At 51.4% G+C, this 15,267-nt stretch overlaps 1 protein-coding gene across 1 annotated transcript in view; it reads right to left on the bottom strand.

Annotated features, from left to right (window-relative positions):
• Positions 1–15,267, bottom strand: part of ASTN2 (astrotactin 2) — a 291,732-nt gene that overhangs the window by 200,069 nt on the left and 76,396 nt on the right. The window contains exon 3 of the mRNA XM_058423166.1: positions 10,838–11,222. Coding sequence (XP_058279149.1) covers positions 10,838–11,222 — 385 coding nt within the window. The remainder of the gene's footprint in view (positions 1–10,837; positions 11,223–15,267) is intronic.

Genomic DNA, 15,267 nt, shown 5'->3' with positions numbered 1-15,267 from the left:
GTGGGTTTTTCACCTCCTGACCTGCATGGCCACGTGGAGGATGCAGCCCCCTCACCTCAGACATTGGCTCTTCTCAAAAGACTCCCCTGCCTTTTCACTGACTGCTTCCAGTATTTTTCAAATAATCTGCTTTTTCTAGGCACAGGGCAGGGGACTCTCCTGGGAACCACTGACACGGGCTCTAAAGGTCTAATACATCATCACGTCCCTAACACGCCACGGGAACACCAGGAATGTGCCAGTTTAATAACATTATAATTGTTTCCTCCAAATCAACCCCCTGATATTCAGCAAGCTCATTTTGATGCTTCTGGATCAATATTTTAGAAATTTCTGTTCTGCAAAGTATTTCAAGAAATTGACTTTCCGATCCTATTTTGGAACAAGCATAAATTTCACAATACTGGAAGTTTTCCACATGGTGGAAGCCCTGATTTCGCACCAGCTCTAAATAATGGGTGTTTGTTGCTTTCCGAAGCATGAAATAACTAACGGTGTTTGTTCTGAGAGTGGGATGTGGACTGATTTTCAACAGTGCCACCCTGAAAGTACCGAGCTCCACAAAGCACAGAGCTTTAGTAGCATAAAATTAGGTAATTACACTGATGCTGATGTGATGACAGTGGGAGAGATTTGTACAACAGCTTCGCACGTACTCAGAGCAAAACACATCCGGAGAGCGACATCCTGCCACAGAGCACGGGGAGTTTGGCAAAGGCAGGAGAAACTCTGGGAACTTCACCTCTCCGTGTGTTTCTCCAGCCACCAAACCTCTCTCGAGCAGGAGAGCCTGTCCCCTTTGGTCCCCTGATCTCCAGCAGTCCATGTCAAGTGCCACGTGCAGCCACTGTTGTCCACAGGGAAACTGCTGGTTGCATTCCACAACCAACCCAGGACATGGATATCTGTTTTATTTAAATACATATATATAAATACATCTCCGTATCTATGCTTTTATTTAAATTTATATCTCTATATATGGATATATAGAAAAAACATCAAAAGTGAGGAAGAAGGAGGATCTCCAAAAAGCTCTTTTATGGAGTGGGGTTCTGACACACAGCAAGAGGGAGAGAGGAACCCACGAGCATTTTGAAAACAGCCTTGTATTCCATGACGACTTTTTCTTTCTTCTCTCTCCTGGCCCTTTTTGTTGAGTTTTAAAATCGAGGTTGTATACATTTTTTTTTTTTTTAGCACAGCTATTAATACATAGCTATTAATACGCAGCTATTAATACATTAATAGGTTATTATATACATTAATAAATCTGTCACTATAAAAATAGATCTTTATACGCAAAAGTCTGATTTCAATTGCAAATTGGAGGGGGAGGGAAGCAGAAGAAGAGATAAAGTTTTATTCAAGATGTCTCCTTTGAAGGAAACTGAACAAATGTACTTTCCTCCTTCATATATTCATGAGATGACTGCTTCCCTACCCTGTTCTCCACCACCCTCAGCTCCGGGCTCGGAGCCAGCACAGCCCTTATCTGGTACGAGGCAGGGGGAAAAAAAGAGTCCTGATAGGATCAGAAGTTTTCAGTAGTTTAACAAATCTGGGAAAAAGTCTCCACTGGGTTCTAATAAAGCTTTAGGAGCGTGACGGGAGAGAGGATGCCGGGAAAGGCTGGTGTGCAGCGTGAGGAGGATGGAGAACAGCATCCTGCAGTGGGGACAGGAACCCCAGGACACCCCAAAACCCTTCTGGACGTGCACCCACTCTTTGCTTTCCGCCTTTATCGCCAAAATTTGCCATTTCCCCCATCTGCAGAGAGCAGGAGAGAACATCTGCAGCTCCCATCCTGGCTGCAGCTGGGTGGGCAGGAACGGGCAGGACCCCCGTTCCCCTGGGAAGGGATGGGCAGAGCCGGAGCCCAGGGCAGCTCCCACCCAGCACCGGCTGCCCTGACCCTTCTTCATCCTCTCTCCAGTCACGGCGCTCTGTCGCTTCCCAGCTAATTGCCTCCACTCATGTGTGCAAACTCACCGTTTACCGGAAAATGTCACGGAATGTTAATTTCATTCGGAAGGCACTTCCATTTTTTTAATTTTTTTTTTTTTTTTAAGATGGGAAATGAATAAGCATTGTATTAATAGCATAATTCCCAACTCCAGCCACAGTCGTGGCCCCGGGGATGGAGGCTCTGTGAGTTACTCGTCACCCTGCGCCTTCCCTGCCTCTCCAGCTCCCTCCCTTCCCTCTCCCCTGCTCCCCCCCACTTCTCCTGCTGGTAATTAAGGTAATGCAATGTAATTATAAACATATTAGGAAAGATCAAACGCTGAAGAGCCGCAGTCCGACAGTTCCACCTCTGCCTCACACCTCTGCCTGGAGAGCACCTCCCGAAAGCCGATGGCTCCCTGCACTCCTGGGGCTGCTCCAGTGCTCCTTCCCAGGAGCTGTTTCTGGCCAGGAAACCCTCAGCTCTTCCATGGGGCAAAGACTTTCTAGCACACCCCTCCCCTAACATGCACAAGGCATTTATTTCTTCATCCCATTTGTCCTGCAAGGAAAAACCTTTAGAGGTCGGGTGCTGCCCCATCTCCCCCTGCCCCAGCACTGAGGAGACTCCAGTTCCCATTTCCTCGGCTCTAATAAAACTTAGGGTTTTTTATGAGACATCGTAACTTTTTTTGCTTAGGCAGCGAGCAGAGAGGATGAGGGAAGATGGGCAGACCCTCGGTATCAGCTAATGCTCCTCAAGTTATCAAATAATTGAAAAGTTAAATAAGAACACTCTGGAGGAAGCTTCCCGATTTGGTGTTAATGGGCGCACGGAACGGTCCGGGCTAATGTTGCGTGGAGAAGAAACACCGTCTCGAGAGCACAGCGCTGGCCTCCAGCTCCCTCTCTCCACCACACAGCTCCTGCAGCTCCGCAGAGCCAGAGGAGACACTGGGGCAGGGACTCACTGAGGGCAGGAAACAGCCCCATCCCCGTCTGCCTGAGGAGCCACTGCCGGGGGACGAACCTGGAGGCAGCAGCGCTTTGGCATCTGTCAAGTGACTGTGAGCAAGTGCCAGCAGCCCAGAGGATGGGCGTGGGCAGGACAGGGCTCCAGGAACAGCCACAGCTGGCCAGTATGGGTGGGAAATGTGGCACAGTGGCCCCTCTCCAGCCTCCAACACTTCCGTGCTCAGCAGCATGGTGCAGAATGAACGCTTTCAGTTAGAAATTGCATTTCCTCTGCCCAGTGGACAAGGTGACATTTTTCACAGCAGTGACAATGCTGCGCCATGTGCCAGGATGAATGAGGGAGCGATGCCAGCCCAGAGGAGAAGGACAATCTACCAAAATATCTCAATGTGCCCAGGAGCTTCAGCTCCAAAAGCAGCATCAAAAGGACCAACCACCTCCCACACCGGGCAGCACATGGGTGGAGGCAGCAGGCGGGAGAGAATGAGCTGAGAGCTGGTTTGCTGGCTCAGGAGACCACCTGGGAACACCCAGAAAACCCAGGATATCAAAACCAAACCTATTCCAAGCCATGCAGGTAAAGAAGAGAGGCTGAGCACTGCCACACTCACAGGACCCAGTGGGAGAGTCGCAGCAAGCGCAGTAACTCAGCGGGGCTGTCAGAAAGGATTGATTTGAAGCACCTTGTTAATAAGTTTCCTCTCCCACTGGCCCTTCAGGGAGGTCAGTGCTTAATGATAAATGGGGCTGGAAGGTGCCTGCAGACCCAGGATGAGCACAGGTGCCCAGCCTCAATCCATCTTCCTTAGGAGCAAGCTGACATAAACCGTCTCGGTGCCGTAGCCAGGTAAAACACAACCAAAGGGAAGAGGACACACAAACAGAGTGAAGAGTTGGTGCTGCAGCTGCCCTCCCTGCTCCCTTCCCCATAAAACCCACAAGCCTGGGATGGGATGATGGGGAAAAATCTCCACAAGCTGACTGGTGGAGCCACAATGCCACTAAAAGCCAAGGAGAGAATGGGCTGAGTATCGTGGTCAAAGACAAACCCATCACTTGCTCAGGTGACGAGATCCACAGCAGCCTCAGCTCTGAGCCCCACATCCCAAGGGCTGAGTCCTAACCAGCAGCTAGATACTTCCAGTAGGAATGGGAACGTTGTGGGATTGTTCTCCCTCATCCCATGTCCTCTTCTGATCAATCTGACTTCAGAAACCAGCGACAGTTTTCACTCCATGCTGATCCCATGGAAGCACCATCCCTGGAAGTGTCCAAGGCCAGGTTGGATGGAGCCTGGAGCAATGTGGTCTAGTGGAAGATGTCCCTGCCCACAGCAGGGGGTTGGAAGCAGATGGTATTTTAGGTTCTTTTCAACCCAAACCGTTCCAGGTTTCTGTGACAGCCCCGGCCAGAGCTGAAGCTCTCCCAGGTCCTCTGCATTGCACACAAGATGCAACCCAGGTGAGAAACTCCGGAGAGGCAAGGACACCTGAAATCCCCCAAGGCAAGTAAACAACCATCTTTTTTTTTTTTTTTTTTTTTTTGATTTTCCATCAAGGGGAGAAAAAAAAAGAGAGGAAAAAAAAAAAAAGTCATCTTGAAGCTAATCCTGGTCAACAACTGTCCCACAGCCCAGCTACACCTTTAAATAATGTAGTGCTTTATCAAACATTCATAGTGATGCACAAAGTGATGAACAATGTGTGCCTGGCATTTATATAAATATACTTCCTGATGGCTTATTTTCCTCGGACAGCCAAGAGTTCACAGCTCATCTTCTGAGAGCTTGTGCTTTCGCCTGGATGGAAAACACTTTGGATACCTGGGGAATCAGGACTCCTGCACATGAAGCTGCCATGACATCCCCACTGGGCCTCTGCAGCCCCACAGAACTCCACAAAAATCCTCATTCAAGAGCTGCTGCTGACTTGAGGAGACAGAAGTCACGCAGCTGTGGCTGGAAGAGAGGGCAGTCAAGGGTATTTTGTCAGTTTGGGATGTTGTGGAGTGTCAAGGTGAGACCAGTCCCAGCCTTGCAAAGCAGCAGGACTTCACAAATCCAGCACCTCTTCAGGATGGAAATGGCAAAATGCTGCCGTAATAAACCACCCTGTTTCTGTTCCAGTCCCTATGACACCATTCAAAGCCACTTTTCCAACTGTTTCTTCCCTTCCCTCCTCTGTCTGATGAAATTAATGAGCAGGTTGAAGCAAAGAGAGGGGGAAAAAGACAATAAAACTTATCAGGAGCTCACCCCAGCAGCCTCTTCTCCACAGCAACAGTTGCCATGGGCCAGGAAGAGCCCTGGCTGACCCAAGGCGTTTAAACCCTAATTAGTCATTAAGCATGAGCCACAAAACCCAAGAGCTGGGGGCTGCAGGACCAGAGGAAACCCCCAAGCCCCAGGAGCTTCCCTGTCCCTTCTGAGCCATTCCCAGAGGCAAGAGAGTGCTGGATATGGCTCTTGTAGGAGGGATGACCTGAGGGTGCTCCCACACACCTGTGACGCTGCTTTGGTGCACCTTCTTGGGGTGTGAGGGAGGGGGACCGTGCCCCACAGCAGCACCATTCCCTCCCCCCACACTGGGGAGGACAACCCAGATTTGGGGTGGAGGTGACCATTTCAATGGGATGATCAAAACAAACCTAAAGCTCCAGCCTGGCACCTCTCCATTGAGATCTCCAAAGGCAGTTAATATATTAATATATTAATTACGACTGTGTTTATCTCTGCAAAGCACAGCTTTTCCCTGGCAGGTCGGGACATTTTCAAATCCACACTGAAGCCCGAGCTGGCATCACCACAGAACCAAAGACCCAGCGGCACCTCTGTGACTGGAGCCCTCATTGCCTTCATTAATGCATTCAATTCAGTTACAATTGAACATGCTGCACTTGAAAACATCTTAAACGTCTCTATTAACTAGAGACACTACCTAAGCATGTCTGCAAGTGCTTCGCTGAATTAGGAGCCAATTGCTACCCTGTCGAGCCCCCACCTTTTTTTTTTTTTTTTTTCCTTTTAATTTCTTTAAAGCTGAAAGTTGAAGCTTTTTTTTTTTTTTTTTTTATTTCTGGCAGGCTATGAGAATATACATTTTCAAAGGTCCTTATAAATTACGGAAGGACTTGGCTGGGATTAGAGCCGGGAAAAGCTGATCACGTACAAAGAGGGTCACGATCCCATCAGGCCACTGGAAAGAAGAGCACCAAGACACATCAGATGCTGGCCTGACTCGCTGTCCCATTTTATTCTCCAGCGCCAGCAAACGCTAAGCCATCACTTTATTTATTAAAGGCTCAGAAAGCCTCTGGTTGATGCTGGGAGTCAGGGTGGAACTGCAGCTGCGTCCCTGAGCCCACAGCGGCTCCCAGCCCCAGCAGGGCCCCCAGGGATGACACGTCCTGGCACAGCCATGAGCCCAGCCAGGCACCAGCGTCCCGCAGGGACAGCGGGCTGTCACCTCAGGGACATCGTTATCAGGCCAGACACCCCGTTCCTGCTCCGTGCTCTCCCTCCTCCAGCATGGAGAGCAGCACCATCGCCAGTCCAGCGTGAGGGCGTCACCCTCAACTCTCACCCCTCTCTACACCTCATCTCCCAGACACTGCACAGCTCGGGTATCTGCAATGAACGGCAGCTCTGGGGAACAGCTTAACTACCTGTGCTCCTCTTGCACAGCTCGGCCCCCCAAATGTCGCTTTCCACAGCCCAACATCCTGCCCTCCAGCCAGAGCACTGCCTTGCCCCTTCCCAGAGCTGTCTCCACTGGAAGGAAAAACAATACTGAGACGTGGCCACCAGAGCAGCTACTGCAGCGCTGACGGGGGGCACAGGAAACTCTCTCCGGCCGTCATCAGGATCCTTCCCCTGATTTTTGCTGGGACCTCAGAGCCATTTGTCTCCCCTGCCTAAATCCCCTCTCCCACAGTTCTCCTGGACGGCACCACCCAGAGCAGCTTGGCTGGGAGGCTGGGGGGACCACAAGCCCTGACCTCAGCAGTTCTCAGCATTTCCTCATGCTGCCCTGCCAGCTGTCTGACCTGGCTGCCTCTCCAACCCCCAGATCACCAAAGGACATGGCCGGGGTCACCAGAGCAGGCAGCAGCAGAGTGCAGCTGGATCCACACCTCCAGGCGCACTCTAGGAGCCAGACCATCGTTCAGGAATGCTCAGAAGCATCTCACTACCACTACTGAGAAAAGCATCCATGGATTAAGTAAGAGAAACTTCAGAGGTTTACCTGAGCCAACACAGCAGGGGAGAAGTAAGTCCAGGAGAGGAATTCAAGATGAGTGCACAACCACACCTTTGATATGCCCATAGTATTAATCATTGGAACCATCAGTAATAAGTCCTGTCTCCTGTCTAGACTTGGAGGCCATACCCAGACTGCAGAGCCTGTGAAGCCAGCACAAAGACCTGCTTGAAATGTTCTTTTTTCGAACATGAAAGAAACTGAGAAATAAAGATTGGGCCTTTGTTGCAAGAGTGGAATTGCAGATAGTCAATTTTCAAGTCTGATTTCTCCTCAGTTTTTCACCAGGCAGAAATTCTATTTCTCACTGATCCTTAGGAGATTTTGGTTTGGCAAAATCTTTCTGGGGAACTTGTGGGCAATCCCATACTGAGGTTGCTGGACTTCACCTTTGTTTACCAACTCCATCACTGTGTACCCAGTGCATCCCAGATGGGGATGCAGCAGTGCCACCTGCAATGGACTGGGGTCTAAAATCCCTCAAACGGGACTTGATGGACAAAACAAAGGGCTCCTGCATCCTGTAGGATGAGAGGATCACTCGCTGTGTCAGTGAGGATGAGAGCTGTGTATATTAAAAGAGAAAAGCAAGTGAGGAATTCCCAAAGAGATGGAGTTTGAGGCCGTCTTGGGAAAAGCAGGAGAGCAGAACTCATGAGGAGCATGGACTGGAAACTCCACAGTGAAGTGAGGACAGAGATGGTGAGGGAGTGACAACACCTGCACAAGTCTACCCAAATTCCCCAAATCACACCGGGGCTGAGTTCAGACAGGGAGGGTTTCCCCAGCAGGACCCCAGAAACTGCACCCCACAGACCCCACTTGGCACCATGCACACCCACTGAGCACAGAACCCTAGAGACATTCTAATTGCCAGAGAGAACCCAAATCCTTGAGGAGGCAGAGCAGCCCCTCCTACATCCCAGCTCAAGGGATCCTTCTGGGTAATTAGGACAGCCTGGCTATTGCCTTCTGCCTCGCTCCATTTCATTTTATTATTAATATAAAAAAGGAAAAAAACAGTCTACTTTTCTACTTTTCTTCCTAAACTGCCTTGGATTTTTCTTCTCTCTAAATTCATCTGGGCTCTGTGCAATGTCACCAGGTCAGCTTGTGCTCCTGCTGCAATTCTAATTTTGTCAGCTTTACATTTTCTAGGCAGCTGGGAGATTTTTCTTTCTTTGCTCCTTTTTTTTTTTTTTTTTACCCCCAAGTCAAAAATGATTTTGCATAACAGTAATAACGTTAATGGCTCTGCACAGCGCATCCAGATTACAACTGCAGCTAGGGAGAAATAAACATCTCATCTTTGCCCTGCTGTTTATCTCCCCACAGCAGAGCCTGGTATCAGGTCAGAACCTGTAATTTCATTAACTTTATCACTCAGACACGCTTGTTGCTAGATGTCATTATTCAGCACATGACTCCTGTGTTTTGTTTGTGCTGGGATTCACTTCAGATGCTCTGGCACCACATGGGAGCATCCCTCGCATCCACATCGCTGCCTGAGCTGGGGAGGAAAGTTTGGCTCACTGAGCCATGATCTGCAAAACATTTGTGCTGCTCGGGCCTTCTGGGCAGGGACTGGATGGAGCAGAGCCATCCAAAGCAATTCCTTGCCTGATTCCTTGACCAGATACATCCAGAATTTAAAAAAAAAAAAAATAAATAAAAAATAAAAAACAACAGTCTTCTTCATGAAGAGGAGAATTGACCCAACAGACACCAAGCGTGGGGTGGGCAAATCCCCAGGGATTGGAAGTGCAAAACCCAGCACCTGCAACTCCACCAGTGCCCAGCACAGGGGGGAAGCTGCAGCACTGGCAGGTGCAGGGTGAGCAGAACTGCTGCATCTCCACTGGAATTGCTATCCCTGGTAATTAATGCTGGGAAGTGACACTTGAAAGAGCCTCTGCTGACAGCCCCTGTGACAATACCGCTTGGAGCCCGCTGACAAGTCCCAGCTGATGTCTTATCACAGGGCAGCACAGCAGGAGCAGCCAGGAGAGCTTCTCCCATGGGAGCTGGTGGGTTCCCTGAGATGCAGGCACAGCTCCACACCCATCCCCAGTGACCACAATGAAACCTGGCAGTGCCAGCCGGGCACCTTTCCCTGGTGATCTCATTGTGGCACTGCAGCCGCGCCCCAGCTGGGTGTCCCTCAATGCATCCACCTTCGATCCAGCTGCAAAGCCATGCCCGAGCAGAACTGGCTGCCAGCCCCTGGGGATCTCCAGGTGCATGGTGTGTGCTCACACCAGCTGCAGCTTCTCCACCACACATGTCCCATCCCCACAGGAGTCCAGCTGTGACTGCTGCTCGTGTGCAGGACGAAGCAGCGGGGAGCAGCACGTCTGAATCACCACATTTTCCCCTGCGTGTGCCACCAGGTCAGAATGGAAAGCCCACAGCAGATATATTTATATCTGCAGTCTAGAAACCCTAGATCTGAACTGCAGCCACCTCATCCTGGGCAATCCAGGCTCTAAGCAGCTTCAGCAGAGGAGAGCAAGTAGCACAAACCATAGCTTGGCTCCTTGAGCAGAGCCTCATCCAAGAGGGAAAAGTGCCCATCTGGGAGGAAACATATGGTGAACTGGCACAGTCTGGAAGGATCAGACTAGGCAAGGCACAAACCTGCCTCGATCCAAGGCTCAAAGCCTGACAGCATCACAAGCAGAGCTGGTGGGAGCATTTGGGAACATCTCTCCCAGCCCAGGTAACCTACAGGCAGCTTCCAGCTTGGGGCAGAGGGTTCAGTCTGCGTTTGTTATTGCCAGTTCCTGAAGCCCTTGGATAGTTTAATATTCTGCTCTAGATCTTGTTTGCTATTTTGTTTTGAAGAGCACTGAAATGCAGTTACTGCTGTCTTCCCCACTCACACAATTCTAAATAATTTATAGAAAAGCAAAACAAAGAAGAGAATATGAAGGAAGCAAGAAGGTAGCTCGGTTATGATGTATGAAGGCTTTCATTTGTTCATTCTCACTGAGTAGAGGGATGAGGAAACATCTCTTGACCCCGTGGGCTGGTAACAGCCAGACACACACCAAGGGATGCTCAGAGCAGCACTCCAGGATGGCACACTGACCCCTGGGCACCTCCAAATCTGTCTGAGCAACAACACCCATCACCATCCTCACAGCCTCGTTTAAAAGGGGAAAGAGTAAGAGTATTTTATGGGTGGAAGGAACACAACCTCAGCCACCACTTATGAGCATCACAAGGGCAGGGAGCTGCATTCCAGACACACTGCATCACCTCGGCTATCATGGAGCCAAAAGGAGTCCCCGTCCCCATCCCTGCCACTGTGGCTGCTTAGTCTGTCTGGGAAGCCCACACAAGAAGGGACAGGATGGTTCAGCACCACCCCAAGACCCCTTCCCTGCACAGAGCAAGCCAGCACATCCCTTCCTTGCTCCTGCTGGAGTCACTCACAGCACTAACGTGCTTTGCTTTTGTTTATTCCGATGCATTTTACTGTGCATTGCAGGTGAACAATATTAAATGGCTCATAATAACGTTTCAATAAGCAGAGGCGGGTGTAGCGGCTTCTGAGAGACAGACTTTAGAAACGCAAGCAATCAAGCGTGCGTTAGCCGAAATACCCAGGGGAGCGCGCTGCTCCCCAGCAGAGGAGGGAGAGAAAAGCCACAAACCTTTCTTCTCGTAGTCGGGCTTCTCCTCCCCGCCCCGGCCCAGGCTCTCCAGCGTCCTTGTCACCTGGCTGCCAAACTCATCCTCCCTGGCGCTGGGCTCTGCCCTCCGCGGCGTCTCCTCCTCCTCCTCGTCCTCGTAGTCGTCCAGGATGGGGGTCTCGCGGATGGGCACCCCGATGACCGAGTTGTGGGCCTGCAGGCGCGAGTTGCGGAAGCTCTCGCGGGCCTGGGGCCCCAGCAGCACCGAGGGGATGTAGTGGATCTCGTGGGTGGCCTCGGTGCTGGCGCTCTTCTGCGGGATGCGGCGGCGCTTGTGCCAGCGCCGCTGGGCGTACAGGGCCACCATGAACACCAGCAGCAGCAGCAGCAGCGCGATCAGCCCGCCCTGCGGAGAGAGCAAAGGGCGCTGTCAGGAGCGCGGGGAGCGGGGAGGGGAGATGGGACGCTGCAGTGCCCGCAGGATCACAGAGGGATGGGGGGATGAGACCTTAGAGCCCATCTGATTCCATCCCCTGCCATGGGCAGGGACATCTCCCTCTAGAGCAGGGTTGCTTCATGCCCCATCCAAACTCCAACACCTCCAGGGATGGCGCACCCACAGCTTCCCTGGACAATCTGTTCCAGTGCTTCAGCACCCTCTGAGCAAACCCCCAGAGCAGCCTTCCATCAACACGCCCTGAACCACCCACAGGTGGATTCATGGAGCAGCCACCTCTCAGGTGTGAGGTGATGGACAGCGGGATGAGGATGCCTTCAGCACAGTGACACTCCCAGCCCAACTCCAACCATTCTCACGGGGACTTTTTTCTTTCCACTTCACTCCTTGGGATCCCCACGCTCCCTACACATATGGAGATGGGGAATGGGGACGATCACATCCCAGCACTTATGAGAAAAAACCTCATTAAAACAACCCAACCATTACCCAAGACCAATAAAGCCTTAGCAGAGACACACATTTCCCAAAAATGATGCTGTGACAAATGGCCCCTCACAGGCGATGCTCCCAAGGCATGGTTACCCCAGCTCCAACATTTCTGGTCTGATTTCCCTGTGGTTTCAAGATCAGCTGCAGAGCTGGGGGCACAGCACAACATATTCCATATCCAGACCTTCTCTACTAAGCTCTTGCCCTTCCCCACCTCCAGATTTTATTCAATACAGCCCTCAAAAATGTTAACATTAAAAATAAAAATCTTTACACACAAAAACAAAAACAAAAACAAAAACAAAACAAAAACAAAAACAAAAACACTTCCAAATGTGTATATATACAGGGAAGTAGCACATCCTCTCAAGGGTGTCTGGCTAGGGAGTACCAAAGGGAGCCAGCCCTGCCTCTGGCTGCTCTGGAAGTTAAATTCATCCCTCCACACACAAGAGCTGTGCCTGTGCCAGCTCCCAGCCTCTTAATCTCTGCAGCATCAGAGCAATTTTACCCCGTGGCAGACAAGCAAGGCAGGGCATGTAAATGAGGAGCAGCACGAGTGACCCGGGCTTTGCAGCATGACAGGAACAGCCAGGGCAGGGCAGGCGTTCCTTGGGCACCTGGCACGTCACAGCACAGAGCTTCACAGAGCTCTACAGCAAAGCAGAGCCGTGAAAATATTCCCTGAGCATTCCACACAAAGCACCAGGCTGCACCCCAGCACGGCTCTGACTCCCAAACAGGAGAGTGGCACTGGAAAGTGCAGCTCACAGGATGAGTTGCCTCGGGAGAGGCCTCAGGAGCTGGAGCAGAGACATTTCCCTGAACCACAACCTGCCACTGGACCCAGCCCAGCATCCCCCACAGCAGGATCCCCTCCTCTCCCACAAAATGTTCCGAACAGCTGCAGGACTCAGAGGTTCAGGACACTGCTCAGCCTGAGTTCCGCACTTTGAGTGATGTGCACCGTCAGGAAAGGTGTTTCACTGTGCAGGAGGGGCTCAGGGGTCCCTGCATGGCAGAGGGCTGGGTGAGCTGCCCAGGTTTATGCCCTGCAGTACCAGGGCACGTCAAGGACCAGAGGGAACAACCCATCATGGCCTTCCATGCTCAGGAACAAGAACCAGCAGGGACACCTCAGCCTGGGAGAGCAGACGTGAGATTTCCTGGGTTTGCACAGTGCCCGATGCATGGAGACCTCAGAGCATCACAGGAGCTCCCTGCCTGAGCCACCCACACCCAGTTTGCAGGAGAGAAACCATGGCACACCAGGGGGGAGACCAGGCTGGGTGACAAGGACACAGCAGGGCCACAAACTTCAACACAACAAACCCACTGCAAAACCAGGTCTGGTTCATGTGCCAGCATCCTTACAGCAAAGAGAGGGTTCTCATGGTCCAGAAGGGCTTCAGAACAACACTCCTGGATGTGACTGCTGGGGGAAATCTTCTCCAAGGCCTTCACCACCAAATCCCCGAGCTGCCCAACTGGATATCACTCACACCTTTGTGCACTGTGCTGCTGGAAAGGGGCTGCAGGGCAGAGCACTCTGCACCCACAGGCACACAGGCACTCACTCTCCATGGAACAGCAAAACCAGAGACATCCCAGATGCTCAGAAAAGGTCAGAGTGACAGAAAAACCTTGCAGGAGGAGCAGCTGTGCCAGCTGGACCCAAAGAAGTGGGACAGGCACACACAGCAGGCCTAGGACTGTGGATCTTCCTGGCTGGGTGTTGCTATATTATGTGAGCTTTTGTGAGCTATTTACTGCTCTGTAACTGAGTTCTCAATGTTTGTACTGTAAACAATCGTGTTTGCCACATTCCTCTCTGATGGGAGTCAGCTGATTGACTTCTAACCTGGCCAGTGGGATGGAGAGGTGGTAACGTTCTTCTCCAGCCCTGGTCATTGCTCAGAATCTATACAAGCAAGGTTTTTGTAAATAATAAAAGTTCTTCATCCTTCATCTTCGTAGAGTCAGATTTATGAGAATCATTTTGTGTCCTCTAGCGACAGCTGGGCTCACTTTGTATCTGCCCCTGGGAAATGTCCTGGAGAAAACAAACCTGGTGGCATGTTAAATAAAGATCTCTGCTTGGGAGAACCTACAAGAACGCATAAAGGCACAGAGGTTACTGGGGTGCCATTCCCTCTCTGAGTCAAGAATGACTGGACTGGCTCAAGGAAGCCAAGGCTCCCAGCCCAGCTACAGCTTCCACATCCTTTGGGGATGAGCCAGAGATCTCTGCTCTGCCACTCACTGGGACAACAGCCCCTCTCTGCCTGGGAAAGGCTGGGGGTGCCCGTGGCAGCCCCTTGGGTGAGCACCACGGGCTCGGCACAGGCGGCTCGATTCCAACGTGATCCTTCCGTCCCTGACCCCGCTCTGGCAGCTGCTTGTTTAACCACAACACATCACACCACCAGGAGAGCTTTGGGGAAAAAGGGAACAAAAAAAAAGAAATAAATAAAAGAGTCAAACTTAGGAAGCTTTCAAGCCAGCCTCATTTTAATCTATTTTTCGTGTTAAATTATCCAACTGAGGGAGCGGGAGAGGGAAAGGGGAGAGAAGGGATAATATGAGAAATGTTTTATTTGACAACGTGTCACTCGGAAACTGATTATTTCTGTCTCCGAGCTTTTTAATATTCCCAAACAATGGCCGAGCCGCGCGGGGATTTGGTATTCTAAGGCTGGATTTATAATACTCTGTTCTGCAGTGATAAGAACACGGGCCTTTAATCCTCTGAGCTGTGAACATGCATATTCTCCCACGTAATGTCCTTCCTGCCACGCTCCCGCTGCCCTGGGCCGGCCGAGCAGGAGCCACCAGCACCAGAGGGTTGCCAAGACCCACAGGAGAGGAGAAGGAAGATGGGGGAGCAGAGGGATGGTGGGAACAACCCACATGTGGAAAGAACTGCAGGGCTTGTGGCACCGGAGCAGAGCTCAGCTGAAGCTGGAGAACAGCAAGGCTGGGACTAATTTGAAGCCCACAAGGAAAATCAGTGGGAGAGGCCACCTTGAAGCCCAAGAGATTGGACCCTCACGAAAATTATGAAGGCTGCCAAGCTGTTGGATTGGAGGCCCATCACTCTGTGGGAATCTCTGAGATCCTGAAGAATTTCTGGGCAGCAAGAGGATGTACCGCTGCTTTGAACACAACCCCCACCCTGCCCTACCAAGCCAGGGAATGACGAGGGGGTCCCACTGCTCCTCGGGGTCCAGATAAACGTTCTTGCAATAGCCTCTGGCCTTTCCAGCTCTGCTGCCCACAGTGGTGGGATGTGGTGTGAACCCTTGCAGGAATCCCCCATCCCTGCAGCCTTGCAGTCGCACAGTGACGCAGCCCAGCTGCTCAGAAATCAAGCCCTGACGGTCTTCCAGCCACCACAGCAGAAGGGCTGAAGTCACAGAAGAAAGCACCAGGCTGGAGGGGATAGTTTGGGCTGGGCAGACCTCTGACACCACAGCATCCCTTGTGTAGGGGACAGCAAACC

The sequence above is a fragment of the Hirundo rustica genome, chromosome 20 (genome assembly GCF_015227805.2).
Source record: "Hirundo rustica isolate bHirRus1 chromosome 20, bHirRus1.pri.v3, whole genome shotgun sequence".
Taxonomy (NCBI): Eukaryota; Metazoa; Chordata; class Aves; order Passeriformes; family Hirundinidae; genus Hirundo; species Hirundo rustica.
Note: the sequence above shows the minus strand (reverse complement) of the source record. Positions and strands in the feature narration are given on the sequence as shown.